We start from the raw sequence: 24,086 nt of genomic DNA on the forward strand, positions 1-24,086 counted from the left end.
AGCGCCATTAAGCTTTGTGTTGTTCCACCTCGGAGGGGCGGCCAGTGGGCAGAGTTTCCAGCCAATGAACACAGGGTTTACAGACGCTCGCCAAAAATTCCTTTGTTGTTAAAAGAAAAACAGCACTCAAAAATGAGTAAAGTATGTGTAGTGCAGGAGTGAACAATCCTTAGCATACACCGGCACAGAAACATGCATATTTGAAATAAACACTCCAATAAAAGCCCCAGTCCGACAAGACGCATTTACACGCCACTACACAGACTTATCAGCTTTAAGATGACGGTCCAGCCATGTGTGGCAGGATTTAATGGACGATGGGAACAAATGTGGATCCATAATCCCAGCGGCTCACGGAGCACACCCAGTGACACTGCCCAGAGAAGTGTCACCTTAATTAAGGTGACATGCATGAGCAATGTCACTGGCTCTTATATCTGCTCATAGAGCATGGGAGAAAGGGTCCCGAACGTGTCGAGACTTTGGGGAGGATGTGAGCTGGTGAACTGAATTAGACACGCGCACAGCTTGTGATGTCGGAATAAAGAAGCTCTTCCCGTCCAGACTTTACGGGACGAGTGACAGGATATCGAGCCACTTCAGAGCCACCGAAACGTTGATCTCACTAATGAAGTCCATCCGAAATAAAGCTCACCACTGAGGAGAATATGAAGTTGGCGCACGACTTCTGCAGGTACACGAGAAGGCATGTAGACTGGGAGTCCTCAACCGGGTGCTGAGCTGCCGTACCTTCGTAGTACCTTTCTGAGCCAAAAGGCAGAACTGCACAAGCTAGCTTGTCAACACCTTTGTTGTTGCTTGGTGACATGAACCAAACGCTTCAGAACTCAGAGCCAGACTATGTTTTACTTTTCATCACTTGTTTTCTTTTGGGCTAAAACTGTGCATCATCCCATTAACAGAGCATCAGGACATTATCTCCAGTTCAGCAGCAAGTAGGCACTCAGGCAGCCCCTGCCAGATAATAATGTGCCCGAGTGCCTCTCTCCTAATGAGAGCCATTTGGGAGGGTGTGCTCAGCTAATATGACCGATAACAAGGGCCTTGTCTAATTGCACATCTAATGTGTCATTTAGAGCTGATGACTTTGATAGGAGTGGTTGGCAAAAGTCCTGGGAGCTCTGATGGGTCTACTGCCCCCATGAGAGAGAGAGAGAGAGAGAGAGAGAGAGAGAGAGAGAGAGAGAGAGAGAGAGAGAGGGCTGGGACAATCTGGCCAAAAACAGGCAAGCTCATTTCCTGTCATGAGTGCAGTCTGCTTAAATTGTCTACAGTGACTATCAACTGGAAGCAAAGCTATCTACAATGTTAATACATAATTTACCAGCAGCACAGATGCATGTAGTGCATTTAGAAAAATATATTTTATATAAAAAATATACCATGAATTAACATGGTTAAAACAAAATATGCAAATGATGGTTGTGAAAGACAAAGAGAGACAGAGTGGTCGTGTGTTTTAAATGAGGCCCATTCCAGTTGATGGCTGTTTGAAGGAGATCGGAGAGAGCTATGCTGTGTGTGTTTACAGATGGGGTCTCTCCATTTGCCAGGTCCCCAGTCTCTACGCCAACACCCACAGCTTGGACCCTGATGTGGAAAAGGCAGGTGTTTATTGTCACTTTACTTCATCGCGCTTTGAGTCAACCACATGCAGGGTTTTGAAAATACTTCTACAAGCTTTTGCAAATGCGCCCTGTGAATGATCAGAGCTCATTTACATGCAGGCTTTGCAGCAGGGAAACTGCCTTGCACAAAATCAGATTCTGACATTTAAGTGCAAAAAAGCCACAAGCCACTGCAAAATTAAATATCAATTTGTCTTACACTCTAATGTTGCTAAGCAAACACCCCAATTACTGTATATATTCAGAGGATTTCCCTATCATTAAGTCAACTCAATGGGCTAGACAAATGATATAATTACTCAGGAAATCAGGAACAAGACCCAGCACAGATGTTTTCATTTGAAATGTGAGTAATATTCAATGGTTGCAAAATCTTCACCCAGTTGGAGTCTGTCTTTGCTAACACCAAATATGGATGAGAGATACCTAATCTTTTTAGTTATTTTTAACCTTTAAGCATGGAATGTCTTTACTTGGAATACTGAATCATATTTACACACTGCTATTTATTCACTGCTGCTAAACTGGTTTACTACTGTTGCACACACTGTTTTATCAAGAAACTTTACAGGACTGACTGATTAAAAAACTGAGCGACTATGGCGATAGCATATTTTATAAAGATGAACACCCGAGGACCGGGGCTCATGGAACATTCATTTTACACAAACAGTGGGATACATAGTCAGTGCACTGGGACAAGCCACTTTACTTTTAAGCTACTTTGCTACTGGTGTACTGCTTTACGCAGGTGTGAGGCGCAGGGATGTGACAGGGTCCGACATGAGCGCCCCCGTGGGGTGGTAAAGGCTGCACTGTTTAGCCCCACCCCAGTAATGGAATTTCACACCGGCTCTCCTACTTGACGTCAGTGGCTTATTCTCATGCACAGCGATGTGCTGTGCAGAAGCCAAGTGTGTGCTCCAAGCCCAGAGCTGCTGTTCCAGGTCATCTGTGCAGAGCTGTGGCTTTATGAAGCAGACACACATCTCCCCGAGGAGCCCGAAAGTGGCCTCAGTGTTGACCAGTGCTTTAATATTTCATGCCTTTGCTGGGATAAGTGGCAAGCCAGCTACACATATATTACACCCCTCCCCCTACCAACACAAGCCATCGAACACATGACATACATGACCCGCTCTTTCTTCTCGTCCACACACACGCACGCACACACACACACACACACACACACACACACACACACACACACACACACACACACACACACACACACACACACACACACACTCCCATCTTTCATGGTCCCTGATTTACACCTGTAGCGGCCAATTAAAAAGGAACCCAATGGGGGAAAAGGCCAGGGTCAGTAGCAGGTTTAAAGCATAACCCCCGTTTAACACACACACACACACACACACACACACGCACACACCACAGACCCTAAGAAGCTGCAGTGAGATGTGCGCATGCAGAGGGGGAGGGGCTGAGAGGATGAGGCCCAAGCTGGCTTTCGTATGGAGCACCGCTGAGCCGGTCCCTTTTGTCAACGCAAAGCCACGTCTTCGTCTCTCAGCCAACTGCAGCTGCCCCGAAGGCAAAAACAAAGGGCCCAGATGAAACAGTGTGCCTAGTTTAATACAGCAGAAAATCTCTCCTTGCTAACACAGAGTCAGCTCCAAGCTTGATCCACGCCATGGAGCTACCTCTGCGAAAGGGGTAATAGGTTTACATGGCGCCCCTGGTGTGTGCTGCTTTTCAACATTAAAGCTGCTGCAGTGAATGGGCAAAATGCTGGCTTAAACGTCTCTGTTGGAGACGGAAACACTGAGGAGCACAACTGGATATCCAGAGCAGTCAGTGTGCAGCTCGGGAGAGCACATGGGAGGAAGTGCAATGATGTCTCACTTTTCAATAATGCAGGATGTGTGGGAACAGGAGGTTCGAGTATCATAATGCTAGCATTTTAACTGGATCGCAAGATATGATGTCTGTCAACCTGAATTTTCTCACCCACAATTAGAACTGCAAGCGACCATTTTACAAGTGAATTGATTTGAATGTGCTTTCATGGCAGGCTGTCGGCTGGGAAGTGGAACACGCCAAAGGCATTGCTGGGCCTGTGACGTGTGGAACGCCCTGGGCTGATTTCCGCATACTTCTGGCACCTTGCACTGACCTCAGCAGGCAGGCAGGGGCTGAGCATCACTGGCACTCACTTAAGCAATGTACAGTAGTCTAATAGATCTGTCAGTTCTCCCGATATCACTTATGCTGGTTCAGCTAGTCCGTTCCCCGAGAGTGCCCGTGTTATCCAATACAGATTAAACCACCTTGTTCCTTTTAAAGCTAAAGTGAAGGTCAGCCTGGTCAAAAGAAAAGAGCAAAGTTGTGTGAGCTGATTTAATTCTGCATCTGGCTGAAGAACAGCTCGCCATGACTTTTTATCCACATTAAGCTTCAGATGTGTGAACACTAGGTCTGCACGGTCCCTCCTGGGTTAAGTTGCATATTGCAGAGAACCACAGAAAGCTTTGCACGAATTTGCAGAGAACCACAGAAAGCTTTGCAGGTAAAAAAGTAGAAATCTGTTAAAAGGAACAGCTCATGCATTGTCATAAGTCAATAACCAACAAGTGAATAGGGCACATGGGTAGATCACCATTGATTCATACCACCGAGAGGTAGTTTGGTTCAGACTGACAGACAGTGGTCCCAATTTTCCCCTCTGAAGGTGACCTTATTGTTTGTTGCTTCCAGTAACTGCTTATCAAGTATAGGTAAACTAGAAGTAGAATTAGAATGTCAACAGTTCATTCAGTATTCCTACTGTTCATTAACCTTGTGCTAACCTTGGTGAAAGCAGTTAGCTGGGCTGATAGATTGGAATATGGAGAGATTGCATTTTCCCTGTTTGCTGAGGTGTGCTATCCATGACAGCTTTGACAAATGAGGGCCATGTGGCGTGATCCACAGAGATTGTGTTACAGTACCGCAAAGCCCAAACAGGTTTACCATGACCCAACCCAGTGCTGCCATACCTCTACCGCAGTTCTGCTACACTACCAGCACTCAAAGGTTAGAAAGAGTTTACCAGGATTTTACATGACTAGCTCATATGGTATTCTGAAGGTCACGGTACTGTTCTCTGTGTGCCTGGAAACCACTGGAAAATCATGTATTGCAAGTATTACTCATCTGAATTGTAGTAATTGTCACCTTTTGAGATTTTCACAAACTACAGATTAACTGAGCCTGTATCATCACTGTTAACTGGGTTAACAAAGAAAGGTCACAGTAAAAATACATTAGTAACATAATTACATTAAAATGCAATTTTCTTTTAAGATGGGATTTATAAGATTTATATTAATACAAAAAAAAGTGCTTGATACATTTCTGTTTATCTGAAATGTTTCTCAACTTAGGGGGAGTCTGAAAAAATGTAATATTTTCATTATAATAAAATACTTAAAGTTAAACAGGCTAATAGGTCCATATTAGTACCTGCATATTTTTCCTTGATAGGTTATAATATATTTTTGTTTTGAATAGGTTAGTAGGGTCCATGCGTTCTGCAGATGCCAAACCTCTTTGCTAAAGACAAAGACATGGCACTGAACAGATACCCAGCAGCCCAGCCTGCCTTTCTCCACCCATAGCCTCCACCTGCAGGTGCGGCCATGCTGAGGCTCACAGCTGTCAGCTCTCATGGCCGAAGATGAATAAGGGCTTGATTTCTTTCTCTCTCCTCTTCACTACAGTAAAAGTTGTGCATGAGGGAAGCCTCCTTCTGTCTGTCTGTGTGACTCTCTCTCTCTCTCTCTCTCTCTCTCTCTCTCTCTCTCTCTCTCTCTCTCTCTCCCACCAACTCTCTCTCTCTCTCTGTCCCTCTCTCTCTCTCTCTCTCCCCCTCTCTCTGTCCCTCTCTCTCTCTCTCTCTCCCCCTCTCTCTGTCCCTCTCTCTGTCCCTCTCTCTCTCTCTCTCTCTCTCTCTCTCTCTCCCACCAACTCTCTCTCTCTCTCTCTCTCTCTCTCTCTCTCTCTCTCTCTCTGCTGCAGCAGCCACCCCCACACACAAAGGACAACTGTGCCACTATTTAGACATGACTCACAGAGTTCTCCCTCATCCCTCGGTTTGATAAACTGATCGTGCAAGACGTTTAACACTTAGAGGGAAAGACAAACCGAGACTGCGCAGGTTACAGCAGGGCACATATCTCATAGGATCTACTTTGCCTTGGGATGGCATACCAGAAATATCTGCATGTATATGTTGAATCTGCATTCTAGGAAATATACACAACATATGCAAAACCCATGAAATGTCTCTGCTCTCGTCTCGTCTTGCACAGTAGAACCAGTTTATCAGATGGTATATGCGCCCATGTTTAGAAGGAGCAGCTGTAACAGCAGCATTCGGTTCCTCGCAACTACTTTCAAAAATCCCACATTTTCCTTTAAAAGGTGGCGCAGTGATCAAGCCATTACATAATGTACACACACAGGTCCAAATGCAGACACACCCGCACACACATAAATGAACACAGTCTATATATAACACAAAACAAGGCCATGGGGGGAGTTCATTGGTGACTGTGTCTGTCACCCCTATTCATCCGTGAAACAGTGAGGCGTCCACATGACAACCAGCAGAGCCTCCATTTAGTGACAGTTCTGACCTTCTTCGATTAGACATCTCTATTTCGTTTCCTCTCCCTGTCCCTCGCTCTCTCAAGGCGTTCTCTGGATATAGCACTCCGCTTTGACAGAGAGGTATGACAGTTGAGAGCGTTCGACCTTGGGCCACCATTTAGAGCTGCAGTCTCACACGCCTGGAGCCGCCGATGTGCCAATGACCTTGCTATCGCGTTTCAGACCTCCGGCGCCGCACAGATGAGTGGCAGAGCCGATCTCATTTCCGGGGGCCGGGACGTCTCCGTTTCAGCGCGCTTCCCCACTCCGCCATGCGCTCCGAGCCGCACTGCCGCGGGAGCGCACCTCCCTTTACACGTAGCGAGGCCCAGACCTCTCGCAGCCCTTCTGACATCTTTGTTCCCAGCCATCTTCGCAGCATGGTTAATGACTGGGCTCTTATCGCAGAGGACAGCCTTGTGTCTTTTTGGTCTCTGCATGGTTTGTCCTTCACCACGGCAATGCGTACGGAGATGAAATGCAGAGAGCGGCATAAAAGCAATGTTTGTTCCTGCGCTTGCAGTCGAAACGTTTCCTGGGCTCACGAGTTCTTTACGGCTTGGCAGGCGGACAGAGGTTCATCTGGGCATCTGCAAAAGTTAGTTTCCTTTTTTTTTTTTTTTTACTTTTTCCTCCCTCACCTTTTCCCTGTTTGTGTCGCGTCTGTCTTGGAGCGTGAATTCTCCCGAAGAAGTGATACCGTTGCAGAGAGAGGCTCTAATTAGAGAGTCTGCTCAGTTTCTGTTCGAACTGCATGTGGTCCTCCCACGGGGGGCTGCCGGTGCGATTAGAGTGGAGGAGAAGGCGGAGGGCCCTCTGAGTGACAGCCGGGGCCGACCACTGGGAAGAAGAACCATTCCCCAGACAAACCTATCAATGTGACCTGTCAATGTTGCTAATCATAAATAGACCTCCGCCCGGAGGCATGGGGGAGGGTCAAGGGTGAGCCCTCTTTTTAGCCAATATGACGGACAATAAATATTGATATGATAAATCAGTGGTGTAGGCGAGCGAGACGGTAGACACTGATGCAATGGATCAACATCGGTGTAGTTGTAATAACATAATAGTGCACTATTGTTACAGGAGGTTCTGGACCAGCATCATTCGTCTAAGTGACTCTGCGGGCCAGCCTTGCTTAGTCATGCGGTAGAGCAGACAGCGTCTAAAGTTCAGCAGTACTTGACTTAATACAGCCAACAAAACCATCATCTTATCATTTCCACGGCCCATTCATGAAGGAACAAGCACTCACTGTTTTTCCTGGGGAGAGAGAGAGAGAGAGAGAGAGAGAGAGAGAGAGAGAGAGAGAGAGAGAGAGAGAGAAGCTTCACTAGACACAAAGCAGCAGAGCAGACAAAGGCAGCCTGGCAGGTGGCACTGGTAACTGGGAAAACCAGTGTGAGAGTCCGTCTACATTGCCCTAATCAATTCGGCAGCCGCCCCCTCCCCATCTCAACCTGGAGCTAGTTCACACGCTCCATTAAGGAGATTAGCATCAGGTGAGCGGCGAGGTGGCCAAGTGGCCAGCTCTCTGGCTGACTGCGGGGGTGTGGAGCTCTGACCGCCAGCCAGGGTGTGGCACGCTGCCCGCCAGCCGGGAGGAAATCGATGCGGCCACGTTCCGTCCAACTGCAGCACTGCCGCATTGGCCTAGCGTTCCCAGAATGAAAACGTCGGACTTCCTGGCACACAGGTGCACATGGTTTTCAGAGAAAGCCACCCGGCAGCGAGGAGAGGGGCAGGGCACCCCCATTTTCGGAATATTCAACAGGAAGAAAATAAAGTTGTCAAATAAGACACATGGCCACTTGCGAGTCATTTCCAGAAAGCCCACCCGTGCTTGTATCAGCACTAGGCCAAAGCAGTGAAAAGAAGCTTCCTGGGGAAAGATGGATGTTGTGTGGGAAATCTCTGCCAGGCACAAGACAGATATGTTCTATATTTCACTCTTTCCATAACCCTCGGTGGGCTATAGTGTAAAAGCGGATTTGTTAAAAGGCAAGAGTGCCTCTACTGAGAATACAAAATGTGGCACACAAATCAACTGTCAGACTGTGGAACAGGTAAGTAAATGTCTGTGGTGAGCAGGTCTATATCCCCAGCAGATTCTGAGAGCTTTTTTGCAGCACGGCAGCCGGTAACGTCCCGCAGGAGTGGCCTGGCTACCTGCTGTCAGGCTGGCTCAGACATCACTGCAAAAAAAACACACCAATGAATGCTCGCACGTCAAACAGCAAGAGTCACTGCCGTACGAACAGTGGGAGGAATTCACCCACCCAAAGGTGCACTTTCCTGAGTGAAATCTCAGCTGGTCATCCATTTGCATTTGTTTATTTATTTTGAAGAAGTTGGAAATGAGGGCTCCAGGTTTTAGGCTGGGAAATAGAGCATGCCTCCACCACTGCTGATTTCACTGCTAATGTGTTTATATGCTCCGTCAGTATCCCCTAGGCACCAGCTGATGTCGTCCCAATCCGCTGCTTAGACATATAATTGCTTTGTTTTGCTGCTAGTCTGCACTTTGTCCTTCTCTTTGAAGAGCATCAGAGATGTGGGCGTTCTGCGTTTACAGGCAAATAGTAAATGAATACACAGCAGTTCCTTCCTATGGACGGAGAGGCGGGAAAAAAAACAAAAAAAACCCCCCACGTTTGCTTCCTGCCTACCCGGCAGCTGGCCTGGAAAAGAGTCCTAATCGGCTCCACCCCTGCCCACCATGCGCGATTACGCTTTGGCCCGCAGTGCGATGCTATCATGCATAGCACAGCCTGGAGCAGGAGGCAGCAACAGACATCCTTCCACCTGCCCTCTGTCTCAGACGCACAGCGACCGTCTTGCACGATGAGGACAGACATTTCACTGAGAACTCAAGCCATGCGGCGTGGAACAGGTAAGAGTGGAGGAATATGAGCACCCAAGGACATGCAGAAGGGTTTATTAGAGGGCTTATGTTTATGTTACGGATCATAACGGGGCATTAACCCGCTCAGGGCTTCTACTGCATTACTCAGCCGCTGCCCTACAGGCTGCATCGTCCCTGTGCAACCTAAATAATCAACCCATCACGAAGATCCGTTTACACTTCCTTTCACTTGCTCCGTCAGTGCAGTGAATGAATCATTCCTAGTACGGGCACTTAGCTCAAGTGCCGTAGGTATGAAGGACGGCGCACACGATAGGCCGACTGCTACTGTACAACTCTTGAAAGACTCATCACGTTTTCTCTGAGCACTGCCGCGCCTTCCTAGAGGCTGATCAAAGAGCTTCCTGTCACTCACTGTCCAAAGTACAAGTCCATTTACATGTAATTGCCCCCCTGTGCCAGGATAGCCAGGACAGGGGCAGTAATCTGTACACAGAAATCGTTACGCTGCCGCCGATGCCATTTGAAGTTCTTTAACTGATAACATTTTGTACACAACTTCAAACACCATTTCCTCTTGAGAATAAGTGAGCTTGTAGTTCCAGACAACAATCTAAAATGTTTGTCCTTTCTTTTTCGATTATGGCCTTCTACTATAGAGAAAAAAGACTTTGACACCAGAAGAAGACATGATGCATGAGCTCTCTACTGGTGGTGTTTCCTATTCTGTTTCATAACATGTTAGAGTCTAACACATTCATCTCACATTCGAGTGTCATTTCCTCCCTTATACCGGGGATGGTGAGCTAGTGGTCAGTTGATCTATGTGCATCACATCACACAGGGTGTGCTCATACACATAGGATTTAATATGGCATTAGCTAGTGTCACACATAAGCAGATGGCCATGTAGGGTAGAGACAGGCTTGTGCAGACAGGCATGTGACAGCCTGGCATTGTGGGTATTGACACTGGGATGAGGAGAACACAAGCTGCAGCTAGATAAAAGCAGACTTTGTAATGAGACCCAACGCACACAGGGGCTATATATATATATATATATATATATATATATATATATATATATATATATATATATATATATATATATATATATATATATATATATATATATGTGTGTGTGTGTGTGTGTATGTGTGTGTGTGTGTGTGTGTGTGTGTGTAGGTAATGCGTAACAGTAGATAGCACAGAGGGAAGCAGCCAGGATGCACACACATGTCCCACGTGACTATTCAGGACTGTCATCATAATTGTGAATAAACTGAAAGTAAGATGCAAAGATATCAATTGCTTAGGCAAAACACCACACAACTCTCAGACTAATTGGCATTCTGAAATGGTGACCTCATCTCCAGCAGCTAGGTTACATCATCCATCTTTATTATTTAAGCATGACACATCCCAACAGCTGCTCCCCTAATTACAGTAGGCAAGCACTGTGGTCACATTATCACTAAGCGCTGACGTATAGGCACACCCGTGTCTACAGTATGCATTTCAGGAGATGTAAGCCTCTCCCTCCCTCTGCAAGGGCTGCCCTTCACAAGGTTTATTTTGGATAACATAATTGTGCAGTCCCACTGCTGTGTGTCTGGTTAACCTGAATTTGGCCGTTGTTGTCTATTGCTAAAAGTCTTTGTTTTTATTTTGTGTTATGATAATTCAGATCTTTTTGGCTTTTTGTTGTTGTAAAGAATAAAGAAATTGTTTCATTTTCTGGGAAATTACTCACTTCCTCTCTTGAATTAATTTAATTATTAAAGCAATCCAATATAGTAGACCAGCGAGACAAAATGGCCACTGGCCAAGCGGGGAAACAATTACATCAGCTAACAATATCAGCAAAGCCTACAGCCTACAAAATTCTCACATGAATATGTTATAAATTGAGTCTCTGCTACATTAATATCAGAGACTAGATGATGCATGCACAGTTCTGGCTCTGTAGCTCACTAGGTGTGCACCAGATGCTGACGAGCTCAACAGTAAGTCAATTCAGCACAGATTGAAATGAATTTGTATACACACCACCAAAAACTTATGAACATCACTATCCAAAGTGGACTGTGTGACAGGTGGTGTCTTATTAAAGGAGTGTATTCGGGTCTGCTTATTTGTGATCGTGCATCATCCTCTGTGCATGAGCTGTGTATTTCCTACACACACACACACAACATTCAATAAATACATTTTTCATTTGTCCAGTGAAGTAACATGCCTTAATTATTAATAGGCTTTCTCTTGCTCGATATCTTACTCAAAACTGATTTGGGATAGAATTTTGGAACTTACTCTGATTGAGTTACAAGATATTTTCTAAAAAAGCCTATCGAACCATTTCCTATTTTACATCCGTGTGTGTAGCTGTGCTATATTATGTTGCCGAGGTCATGCAGTTAAATTCAAACATGCACAGTAAAGCAATTAGGCAGTCAGTCAGTCACTCTGTTAGATGCATTATAAATTAGTTTCTTCATGAACAACAGAATAATTTAATTTCATATCGACTTTGTGAGTATTTCATTCATAATTTGACAGCTTCTTATCTCCCTAAATAATGGCTGTGCTATTTCTGTCATGCATCAGATGTAAATACACAGACTATGTTGACTACCTTGATGCTGAAGACATCAAACAGTTCTGTCTAAACTAGGGCAGGTATGACTGTATATAGCAGCTGGTTATGCAGTGCCATGACAGAATTCATGATGGCAGTGACAGTTAAGAGATTTTTTCTGGACATCGCTTGAAGATTCCAGTAATGGTCTTTATCGAAGAAAAAACAGACAGAAAAATAGACAAGTGGGGATTATGGACCAGGTCCTGTACATGGATTAAGACTATTCCTAGACTAAATTGTAGTTCAGGATTAAATAACTGGCCCTAAAATAAATGTTTCTTGCCAGTACCTCAGCATTATTAAAAAAGCACTTTCAGAGAGCTTATTCAAATATGCTACCTACATGCCTATTCAGAAACAAAAAAAATCTGTTGTTACTTTGCACTTGTGCATGTTATAAACAGCGAGCCTCTAAGCTGTTTAGAAAACAACCCTGTTGGGCAGGTACCAGTTAGGCTATTTACCTTAGGTCAGCTGTACATATGTCTTGATTTTTTAAAAGTTACACCCATAACAACCACATGGAGCTGTACACCTTAGAATCTGTACATGACCCTGGCAGTCTGAGTCACCTCACCTAAATCATTATTTATGAGTTCCTGAGTCCTGTGGGCTGTGTGTGTGCATGATCACAGTGGGCTGTGCATGAGCATTCTGTTTATCCTTGTGGAAGTGACCTGCGTTGCACTCCATTGTGCGCCTCGCTGTGTCTCTAGGCACCAAGTCAGCCAGATGCGTGAAGCTATGCCAGCGGTCTGAGTGCAGCAGGCTAGCCAGGAGCCCTTCAGCCCTCAGCAGGGTGACGTTCATCTTAGGTGCATTTGGCCCTGTCCAGCCTCTCCTCGCCTCAGACCCCCCTGGACCCGTCAACTCACACACACACACACACACACACACACACACACACACACACACACACACACACACACGCTGACACATGCCAATTCCAAGGGCTTTCTGAGTCTGTTTTTCTTTAAGGTTCTAGCTGTTGCTCTGTGGTACTGAAGGGAAATAACTTTTAAAAACACTTCTGAAAACGACCCATTCCCTTATCATTCTCGAGCAGAGGTCAAAAGAGCTAGGTAAATCACTAAACGTACGCCACAGGCTCTGCAGTGCGGTTTCAGAATAATGACAGGCCGCTGCTGTTGCCAGGATATTATGCTACGAGGCTCTGCACATAGGGAGCTCACGTGTGTATGCGTGTGCGTGCTTGCCTGTGTGTGTCCGCATGTGTGCCGAGACAAACAAAAGAACGCAAACAGGGGGTCCTTGAACGGAGTTGCCAGGGGTGGGGTGATCTGATCAGAGTGACAGGCAGTCCCAGCGGAGCTTGGGGCATGATGGGCTGTCCACCTGGGAGACGCACTGCTCCTTCCTACAGGCCAGATGGGTCAGTGCGTCCATCAGGGGCTGGCTGGGCACGGACGAGATTCTTCTCCATAGGGAGAGGAAGAGGGCAGGAAGGAAGTGGGGGGTCTGACCGGGCTTCTCCGCACGTCTGACTCTTTCCTACTGCCTGCATGCTGAGTACAGGATATCCTCCATCATCTTCCATTCCCAAAAACATTCTCTGCTCAAGATCCGAAATATTTGAAAGGGCATCTGCTTATTTGGTGTGGAGCAAGTCAAATTGCTCTGTGGCTGCAAATAGTGCGAGTTGGAGTAGCTTGAAGACTTCTATACTGGTCAAAGGGACCTTCTCTGAAATAACATCTCCTTCTTCCCCATCCACTCTATTCCACCTCCCTGGACGAGTTGCAGAGTGCTGTTGCGGTCTCTTACATGGTTTGTTTCTCCGTCATGATCCAGTTTATGTTACACAGGATTGAACATACATTCTAAAAAAGGAGGCTGATCATATTAAACTTCCATTTGTGCTGTGCTGTTTCACCGTGGTGAGTAACAGACCACTGTGACTACCGAGTGTCAATTCATGAACAAGACCGGGATGCTACAGTCGCATCGCAGTCCATACACGATCGTCCCGGGTAGATCCAAATCTAATAAATATTTTTAAAAAATCTATCTAAGCACTTAGTTCTACATTGCAGGGACTGAAGCTGCGATGGATAGACAGCACTCACGCTTGCTGGGAGACGCTGACTGCAGGTCTGCAGTAAATGGTGGCAAAGTAACAAGGCAGAATGCGTTGTGATTTTGTCTATGAAGGGAAAGCGAGGGGTACAAATATTTATGTTTTGTGCTAATACAGAACTAGATTACTAATGAAATCTACTCACTTCAGTCACTAAAAGTACTCTGGGACTGGGAGAGGAGGCGTAGAATCCTGGGTTTGGACTGCTCACCAGAGACAGTTCTCCACACTCAGTGTGACTGCATCTATATCTGATCAGCCTGTATTCACTGACTCAGCTGCCCAGTACAGACATAATTCCCTCATGCTCCAGACCTGCAGCTCCTCTGTAGTCTCAGATGAATTCACATATTTCACTCACAGAAAAACAGGATAGCAGTACACAACAAAACAGTGAAATTGCAGGGAATCAAATGCTATAGCATTTTATTGAAAAAAATTATTGATTGAAAAAAAATGGAAAGAATGACTTGTTCTGCTTCACAGGTGCATGTTTTTTTTTCTGGCTTTGCTGCTTAACATATAACAGGAAAACAATAGATGCAAATTTATCTGGTTCAAAGGAAGTTCACTGTAATCTAGTTCAAAGGAAGTTCACCATAACCCCCACCAGCAGAGACAACAAACAAACAACTTACAGCCTGCAACACAAGCTGAGTAAATATTACTCTCACCAGTGAGGGAAGCCAGCACTTTGCAAGACCCTCTGCATCAGTTCCTTATCCTGTGAGGCGGGACATAACCCCAGCCAGAGTGGGTGGTGGGTGGGGCAATATGAGTAGAAGGCGGGGCATTGTGAGTAGTGGGCGGGACTTTAGGTACTGTTGGCATGAGCCTTGCGGCCTCTCCACAGGCCCCATGCACAAGAACAGCTCCATATTGCTGCCTGGCAGATGTTGCAAAGCAGACGGCAGCATGCAAACATGCTTTGGTGCCCCACTCAAAGCAGACAGATGTCTTCATTATGGCAAGGAATAGTAATGAAGGATGTGGATTATGATCTGGCAATATTTGGGAAAAATACAAAAGGATATTAGGAGGGAAATTTTCCAAAACATGTAGTCCTGGTCGGCACTGCCATGCTTTCAGGCCATTATCTGCCTCACTGCTGATCATCTGAGGCTCTCTGTACAGAAATCTCCGGTCGAGCAAATTTGCCCGAGGCTGACAGCACTGGTTCAGGTAAATAACCAGTCACGATGCTTACTTTCACATAAAGAAAACCACCTGTTGGAAGGCATTTGAAAAACAACAGATGTTACCATACATATACCCAAACTTTTTCCATGAAAATTAATTTCTCAGTTTTTATGTCTCTAAAGTAGTAGCACAAATCTTGTTTACCTCATTAGGCCTACACTACAAAAAAAGACAATGTCAATGTTCATCTTTCAAACGGAATTTCACAGGAGATTACTGGATAAGAGCACAAATACGTGTTCAAATGTTTAGCGAACACATGAGCAGAAGATATACTTGCTGTAGTTGCACACCGATTGGGGTTGATGTGCCCCTGCTATTCTTTGGTTCTGATATCCTTACCTCAGCACCTGGCTCGTTGTCTTGCCAAGAGCAGCATAGAGCAAATCAAACTGCCACCTGACAGATGCCTTCCTGCTGCCACAATGGCTTTCTGTTCCCCTGTCAAAGCCCACGTGAACACGGGCCTGCCCTTCTGCAGCCGCGAGCGCCCAACCCCCAGTGTGCGCCGCCCAGCACGCCAGGAGACCTGCGCCGACTCCTCGGCAGGGCAGAGAGGCCATCTGGAGCTCCCATCCTTCCTGGCAGCCCCAATTAAACACTCGCCACCAATTCATGCACCTTCGCAGACAGGCAGAGAATCTGCAAACTGCTGAGCTTAGCGGAGACGCAATTCGGCGTAATTACCGACGTCAATTAGTCAAGCTATGTGCACTCCTCTGGAGACAGTCAGGGCGGTAATGAGAGCCATCAGCTGCCAGGGGAGTCACTCCTGCTAAATATTGAAAGGACTTGCTTGACCCCACATATTCATATTCTACATCAGTTATGCCTAATGCAGGGCACAAGAGCACTCTAATTCACAATGCCATGGCAATTCGCTCAAAACTGCCAGACCAGATGGTGGCTAAAGAGTGTGTGCTGGAGTGCTGGAAGCACAAGGGAGTCTGGTTCTTTCATGGACTGTTCCCCAAGTTCCTGTGAAAACACAAAACACCCACCCCCCCCCGCAAGAAAACACTCGCTTCCTAGTCTGTCTGTAAGGAGTTTAGAGCCTTTTTGCTAAAGTAGATGAATGCCAGAAAATCAAATGCAATGCAAGAGCAAAGAAATAGCCTGATTTAGGACAAAGATCAGAATGCATGCAAGAATAGATACTAGCTGTGTTAGCCTCCTACAATACAGAGCAGAGGTCAGTACGGCACTGGTACTATACTGTGGTATGAGAGCACTGGTACTGTTCTCATATCTCATAAAGACATCCAGACATACATATGTAACAGAAAAAAAAATGTGAAACTTTAAACATAAAAATCTTACATTTCTGAAGGTGGATAAACCAAGCACAGTTCTTCAAAGGCACACATGCCATATAGTGAAAAAACCCTGCAAGACCTGAAAGTTCATGATAATAAAGTCACCATCAAAGACACGTCCTCACATCAGTATCAAAAAAGTTTCCCACTAAAGTTGTCTCCCCATGCGCCCCCGCGACGTGTCATCACAAATAAAATCTGACAATAAATGCCACCTGTTCTGCACAGCTTCTGCAGCCCATAAAATAAGACAGAAAAACAGGCTTTTATAGCTAAGACATGGAAGATGCCCAGGTGCTGAAGAATTCTGCACCGCCTGGAAAAAAACCCAAAAACAATCACATACACAATCTGTCCATACCTTAGTGCAGATATGCCAACACACCTGGAGAGTCCTCCCGCAATCATAATCCCTAAATACCAGTTCTTCTGTCACTAATTACTCAGTCACGCAGACCTGACCAGAGACCGGTGATCAAACACCCACTTTGCAGATGGGGAGCTTTCAAATTCATAAGCTTTGTGAAAGTTATACTGTGCTGTGATGGCTGCACTTAGCTGCGTGATTTGGTTACGTGCAGAGGCCCGCAGGCCTGAGTCGACATCAGCCTGCAACTCTGGGGTGATGCCAAGTGAGATGAAACTAACCTTCTAACCTTCACCAGTGCCTTTTGGGCTCTCGGCAGCTCCAAACAGGCACTACCCAGTGTGCCATCGCGAAGCTGAGTTTAGGGTATACCACGCCATCAGCCCACGCTCGCATTCAGTCGTCGATGCTGGCCTACCTTATACCATCTCACCACTTCAGGTGAATATGGAGAAGAAACCACGTTCTTTCGCTCGATGAAAAATCAGGAACTGTTTGAGAAACAATAAGCATGAATAGTCACAAAGCCATAGCCACTGTTCACTATTTGTCTGTCATTAGAAATCATTGTAATGAATACTCATTATAGTAATTTACATAGTTCATGCATCCATGTAATTAATTAGCTGGTGGTCTGATAGCTGTACTAATAATTAGACATTAGGAAACAATTAAAGATTTTTATCACCTAAAACACACACCATAGATTAATGATATGTCTTTAGAATACTAACTTATTGCATTTTTAGCTGACTGCTTTTGAATACTAATAATTTGAAATATGAATGTTTAGAATATTATCTTCCTATTAATAAGTCATTTTCCCACGGCATGCTTCCTAAATTATACATATTTCCATATAGGCATCTTTATAGTGTGATATTATGAATAATATACTAAAATTGATGAATATTGATAAGCACATTAATAGGAAATATGCATAAGCCAGATGGTTATATGGGATAAGATGAATGGGGTAGATGATATTAGCCATGCTAGAGCAACCCTCTTTGACTCCTAAATTAAATTCATGACCCTTTTCACATTTCCACTGTCTTCAGAAAAAAACTGGGGAACCTATTTGGCTCGTCAGCGCAAGACTAAAGGTCCGACTTATAAACGCATAAGCCACTCAACATCAGTAAGAGCAATAAATACAAATGAATTACAGTCCCACGCAAATCACCTTAAAGAAATAGACCAGAAGGAAAACAGAATCCTTATTCAGTCGAAGTGTGTGCTGTGTGTTATCTTTCTTTCGTCAGTGTGTGTGGTTGCAGCGGAACCCCTAAGCGCGGTGTTGTGTTCCAGGTCCTGGTCCGCTGCGCTCTCTGTGAGCGTCCATCTGTCCTGTCCAGCCCTCTGAAAGCTCAGCGCTCCCGGCAGCGTGCCGTCCACCGAGCATCTCGCCACTCTACCTGCGCTTCATAAAGGCAAGAGATCTGATTTTTATTACCCAGCTCCATGTGACTCGGAGTCAAAGGTCACTCAAGGTCACTGCCCTTTTGCTGCACGAGCTGCTTGGACAGAGTCTGATCGGCCCCCGCTTGGTGTTGCCATGGCGCCACGATGCGGGACGGTGGCGGGTACGCTGCGGCAACTCGAGGTAGAGAGCCACATGCAGCCGGGCGCCTCGGAAGGGCGTTTCTGGCTGGGGCCCCTTAATGAATTCAATTATGGTGGCAGTGGCAGCCCAGTAGGCTGAGAGATGGGCAATGTTGCCAGGGCTCATGCAGGAAGACGGGAGAATAATCAGCATCCCCTCACCCACCGACCCCGAGGAGCCTGCCAGTGACGCCAGGGGCAGGAGCCGCTCAAAGCCTGGAACCGCAAAACTCGCTTTTACTGTGCAGGCTGCAAAGGTTTGCTGGAAAACAGAAAGCATAAATAAGCATGCCCAGCCCTGTCTAAAACGATACAGTCAGATGGATAAAGCAACTCTCAGTTAACCATTTACCCTGAGCAGCAAAATCAAGAAGTGTAAAATCAAACAATCATGCAAATTCAAAACTCCAATGTCACACCCTGGCCGGTAACCACCCAACAGTCACACAGCACACCTAACCCACACGTCAATCACAGCATTCAGCCACTCCCTCAGTCTCGCTCAACAGTTCATTGAATTATCTAGTGCACCTGTTGCTTGTTACTTTACTTCCCCATTTAAACCCCACAGGTGTGTGGGTTCAGTGCCTCATACGGAATGACTGAGAGAGAGCATGCTCTTAGTGGCTTTTTTTGGTATGAAGGCTTCTTTTCCTGCCTCTTTCCTGAACTCCTGAAGTTTGGAATAAACATTTTGTATTTTTGCATTTGCTTCTTGCTCATGCTTCCAAAATGGTACATTCAGTACATTAAAAATACTGAATATAAGCGATATAACGTATTGGAGTTCAGCCAAACACTCCCATAATCAGGTTATTGTGACCGTAATTGTGACTTATTTCAGCTAAATAAAATGACTAAAGTGCATAATATAAAAGCTTTAATGATATGCCTGAGGGCACCTTAGATTGTGAATGTTAATTTTACATTATTTTGAGTCTTGTATATTTAGAAAGTATACATTTGGGTCATAAAATATTTATTATTGTAATAGCATATGAGGATATGAGAGCATCATCTCATTGCAGTGAAACCACTCTAGACCCAGGATATGCGTAACATAGAAATTAATTCTAGTTTTAAACTTTTCTGAACTTTTCCATCAACACAAAAGTATTTACTAACTTAGTAGTAAGTAAGCTTTACCTTAAAAATTTGTTACATTAAAAATTAAATTAGTTATCATATCACCTTTGATGCTAACAAAATGTACAATAATTTATTAATTTAGTAACCAATTCTGAACAACTATAGTGACTATATCACCTAGCAAACTGTTGGTGCTAAACGCCATGTGGTTCTGTTCTGGTTTTCATGTGATCTCTGCCCTGTCTTGTGTTTTGCATATCCCAGCATTCATTGTTTGATCTTGTATCATTCCACCTAATCTATTTCTATGTGTATTTATACCCCGTCTTCCTGTCGTGTTTGCTTGGCCTTTTTGTAATTTATTCTCCTTGCTACATTTATATATTGTTATATTAGAGATTTTTAAAATAATATTTATATATTGCTACTTCTGTTTATTGATACATTTTGTTTTTGATGCATTATCTGGTTTTGTATCTTTTATTCTTTTATGAATATGGTAGCTAACCTGATGGCTTGATTAATAGGCACAAAGCCTTAATGAAAGAATGAATGAATTTCTTTGCTAACCCTTAAGCATTACAGGCATCATTAACCCATGCATGAAACGGACAGTATTTTCTAACGTGCCTGCCCTTTGTTTCAGGGCTGTCTCGGGAGTCTTACATGGGAAAAAGAAAATGAGTGCTGACAGGGAAACGGAGGGTCCCTCGCGAGTCAGGTGAGAAAATCATTTATGGCATGGCACACGGCTCAGGGGGAGCTAGCCCTGACCTCTGCCCCTAACTTGATCTCAAATTCCCCTCCATACTGCAGAGCTGACCCCGGGCTGAAGGCTTGTAACCTGAGTCTGCGTTGCTGAGATTGTACAGGTCAAGGGGCAAGGGAAGAGAGGAGTCTGCAGGAAGTGATGGCGGTGAGTCTCGGGTGATGCTGAGGTCTGTCTCACCTGAGTCTCGGGTGATGCTGAGGTCTGTCTCACCTGAGTCTCGGGTGATGCTGAGGTCTGTCTCGCCTGAGTCTCGGGTGATGCTGAGGTCTGTCTCGCCTGAGTCTCGGGTGATGCTGAGGTCTGTCTCGCCTGAGTCTCGGGTGATGCTGAGGTCTGTCTCGCCTGAGTCTCGGGTGATGCTGAGGTCTGTCTCACCTGAGTCTCGGGTGATGCTGAGGTCTGTCTCGCCTGAGTCTCGGGTGATGCTGAGGTCTGTCTCGCCTGAGTCTCGGGTGATGCTGAGGTCTGTCTCACCTGAGTCTCGGGTGATGCTGAGGTTTGTCTCGCCTGAGTCTCGGGTGATGCTGAGGTCTGTCTCGCCTGAGTCTCGGGTGATGCTGAGGTCTGTCTCACCTGAGTCTCGGGTGATGCTGAGGTTTGTCTCGCCTGAGTCTCGGGTGATGCTGAGGTCTGTCTCACCTGAGTCTTGGGTGATGCTGAGGTCTGTCTCACCTGCTTCTCCTCCCACACTTCCCTCTCTGGCACTCACACAAAAGCCCGCGAGCATGCCTGTGTATAAAACACATGTTTGCACGCACATGCGTGGGCAGCTGTGCAATGCTAATATTTTGCTCACACTCGCTACTGAAAACCAAAAGGTCACAATGCCTTGTGAAGGTAGACACATAGGAATGACTCATTCATAATTCATACTGCCTGTATACTTTAAATTGCCTTGTAGACTACTGGACTTCATAAAAAACAAGTCTGCGAACCCGGTTCCAAAAAAAAATAAGAAAAAAGTTCATTACTTAATCAACATTGTACTATGCTATTAGAATTCTGAGGTTGCTTGGAGTGCTTCTGCAAATAAAATGTGAGTGCATAGTCCATGCACGCGCGCACGGGTGCACACACACACATATATACAATTGTAGATATTGTATGAAGTGGCCCCAAAAGCTCTTAACAGCTGCATTACACTGAGAGAGAATGGAAGCATTGTAGTTGTTCATTATTTAAATGGATGCCGGCCATAATGAAACTCTTTGGTTTTCTCTGTACACGTTCACTGTGTGAGTGATGGAACATTATGGAGGACTGGTCTAAGGTACAGCTGACTCTCTACACAGCTGCAAAGACCTTTTCATTGTAAGCCTTACAATGAACAGTGCTTCAGCCATATTTTCCCACAGCCTCTCCACTCCACTAGTGTACTCATCCAGATTTGAATCGCTTTGCTGCCTGCCTATAATAAAATCTTCAAAAACATGCAACTCTCCTGTGGCAATGTCAGCTAGCCTTCTTGTGCCCATCTGCATTCTTTAATAACAGCTATTTATCACTTCTTTACTAGCACGTTTTGTGCACTGCCCCTGGAGAGAACTGGACGACCAATCCAGGCAGAACGGCAAATGGGACGGCTGCTTCACACTCACCCTGGGGGTGCACCTTTAAACCGCTCCGCTCGAGCAGAAATCGACACACGCAAATGGTCGTCCGCTCTCTGTGCTTGTCTGGCTTCTTCATCCGAGCACGAAACCGCCGACCCAGGACAAACGGGCACCTATTTGCGCTCATCACAGTGTGCTCTAAACAACGGGCAGCAGATTGGCATAAGAGTCATAAAAAGGCAGGATTGTGGGGAGGAGGTCATTACAGATGCATTTCCCAAAACCTAAATTGAAAAAGGGCTCTGAGCGATTTGTTCCAGTGTGAGCAGGTTCCTCTGGGACAGAGAGTACAGTAATGAATAGCTTTGATGGAGAAAGATATTAATCATGTGTAATCACATCTAAAAGGTCCACTGACAGGGAAAAATGGCATCCTTATGGCCCACACTTACAATCATCTATCAGCATTTGAGGCTTTTTTGTGTTTATGTGCACAGATGTGTCTGACTGTGTGTGCATTAGCATTCAAACGAGACCAAGAACTGTTTTTCTCCATCCATTCTCTATTTGATCGCTTCTGATTTAGTCCAAGTGGGCTAATGAAAAACACTAGTTACATTAAACTTAGCACTTTTGCACTTTCTACCACTGGTAATGCTTAGGACTGACCTGTTGACCCGACATGTTCAGAAAACAAACACGCTGATTTCAGACAGCCAGAATACTGTCTTCCAATCCATATACAGCAGCACATGGAAAGAAGGTCTAAAAGGTCCTAAAGTGGTACATAAATTGCATCAACTTGTACACAGCCAAATGTTCTAAGGTGTATACATTTATGTTTAATGAAGTTGACTAGAAAATAATGAAAAGTCACCTTTAAGGTTTTCTATCGACTGCAGAAAAAGGACTTAAATTGACATTGCAAGTCTCTCAGCTCGTGTGGACTTGGAGCTTGGATCCCAGCACAAGCCGGGGAAAGGAGCTAACTCTTCCATTCAAATCACAGCATGTGACTGCCGGAATACACGTAAGGAAGCGCCTGTGCCTGGAGGGAGACACATGACAACCTCAGTGACAGGTCAATACAAAATCGAGCTTAAGCCCGATCATCACGTGTGACCTCACACAGCCGGGCTTCCATTAATTACATTGACGAATTGGCTGTGTGAGCCGGCATCTCTAATGGAGGTGTTTAGCTGTCCAAGGCGAACTAACAAATGACCACAACCACGTGGCTCACGAAATCTGTGAATGGTGCATCTACCCCCACAAAACCACACAAGCACATGCACACACAGAGCCAGTGTTCCTCAGACAGACATCTAAGCTGTCCTAACCATTGATTTATTGGCATGGCTTAAATTGAGCAGGACGCATGTTGGCTCTACCCATTGAAGGGACTGAGGGTGTTAAGTCAACACTAGAATGAGCCTCAATACGGGCCAGACAGCGAGCCTTCTGAAACCCAGCCCTGAACTGAAATGTCTTTACATTGTCTTCATTTGTTTTTACTGTCTAGGCTTTGAATGCACCACGTTCTCTGTTACACAATACACTAGTCTGGCAAAGTTGGCTGTTCTGCGCACATGAATAGGAGAAACACAAATAGGTTTAATTGGCCATTTCTTGAACCAAAAGTGGCAATTGGAAATGAAGTCAGGTCTAGTGCACTTCTAAAATACACAGACAGAAGCCATTGATATGAAGCCAGATATCTTTACAGAAATTATTGCGTGGCTGGTTCAACGAACCACCCCTGAAAAAAAGAGCACAGAGATCAGGTGGGCAGGCGGGTCATAAGAAGTGTCTGAGCATGCTGTTCCTCCAGCGTCCTGTCTGAAGAAACAAGCCTTTGTTTCTGCAGCAAAGCTCCACATCGACCTGGGCTGCCACCGAGACCAAAGAACCTTCCGAAAAGATGGCGTGTAGCTCTGCTGGCGTGTAGAGCCCGCAGCCGCTCACACGCGAGGCCGGTGCGGACGTACAGGAGCGGGTCTGGGCAGCCAGCGTTCAGCGCAGCCGTGCAGTCAGATCAGGGCTAGCAGACGCGACTGGAGCAGCTGTCTGGGTGTGAAACGTGGCCTCCCAACCCTCCCCTCCCCTCCCCTCCCCTCTTGCATTATTCTGCCCCCTCCTCTCTCCCTCTCGGAGTCCTATTATTTTCAGGCTGGCGAGTCTAGAAATACAGGTGGGGCAGTGCGGTACATGTTGAGATCGGTCCACAAGGCAATCAGCGCAGTAGCAAAATATAGTCTGTGTCACTCTCACATGGAG

General features: G+C 45.6%; 1 protein-coding gene across 1 annotated transcript; it reads right to left on the reverse strand.

The window, feature by feature from the left end:
* Positions 1-14,256: 14,256 nt before the first annotated feature.
* On the reverse strand, positions 14,257-23,873 carry LOC145658807 (uncharacterized). The gene is made up of 2 exons (XM_081718517.1): positions 15,450-23,873; positions 14,257-15,134 (listed from the first exon to the last, which is right to left on the reverse strand). The coding sequence occupies exon 1, from the start codon at positions 21,101-21,103 to the stop codon at positions 20,267-20,269; it is 837 nt and encodes a 278-aa protein (XP_081574643.1). The 5' UTR covers positions 21,104-23,873; the 3' UTR covers positions 14,257-15,134; positions 15,450-20,266.
* Positions 23,874-24,086: the final 213 nt, after the last annotated feature.

This window comes from Electrophorus electricus, chromosome 7 (genome assembly GCF_041902795.1).
Source record: "Electrophorus electricus isolate QZ-2024a chromosome 7, ASM4190279v1, whole genome shotgun sequence".
In the NCBI taxonomy this organism is placed as follows: domain Eukaryota; kingdom Metazoa; phylum Chordata; class Actinopteri; order Gymnotiformes; family Gymnotidae; genus Electrophorus; species Electrophorus electricus.

What these genes read in the sequence shown, in the direction of transcription:
- LOC145658807 (XM_081718517.1), bottom strand. Translation starts at nt 21,103, where the DNA reads ATGTGTCTACCTTCACAAGGCATTGTGACCTTTTGGTTTTCAGTAGCG.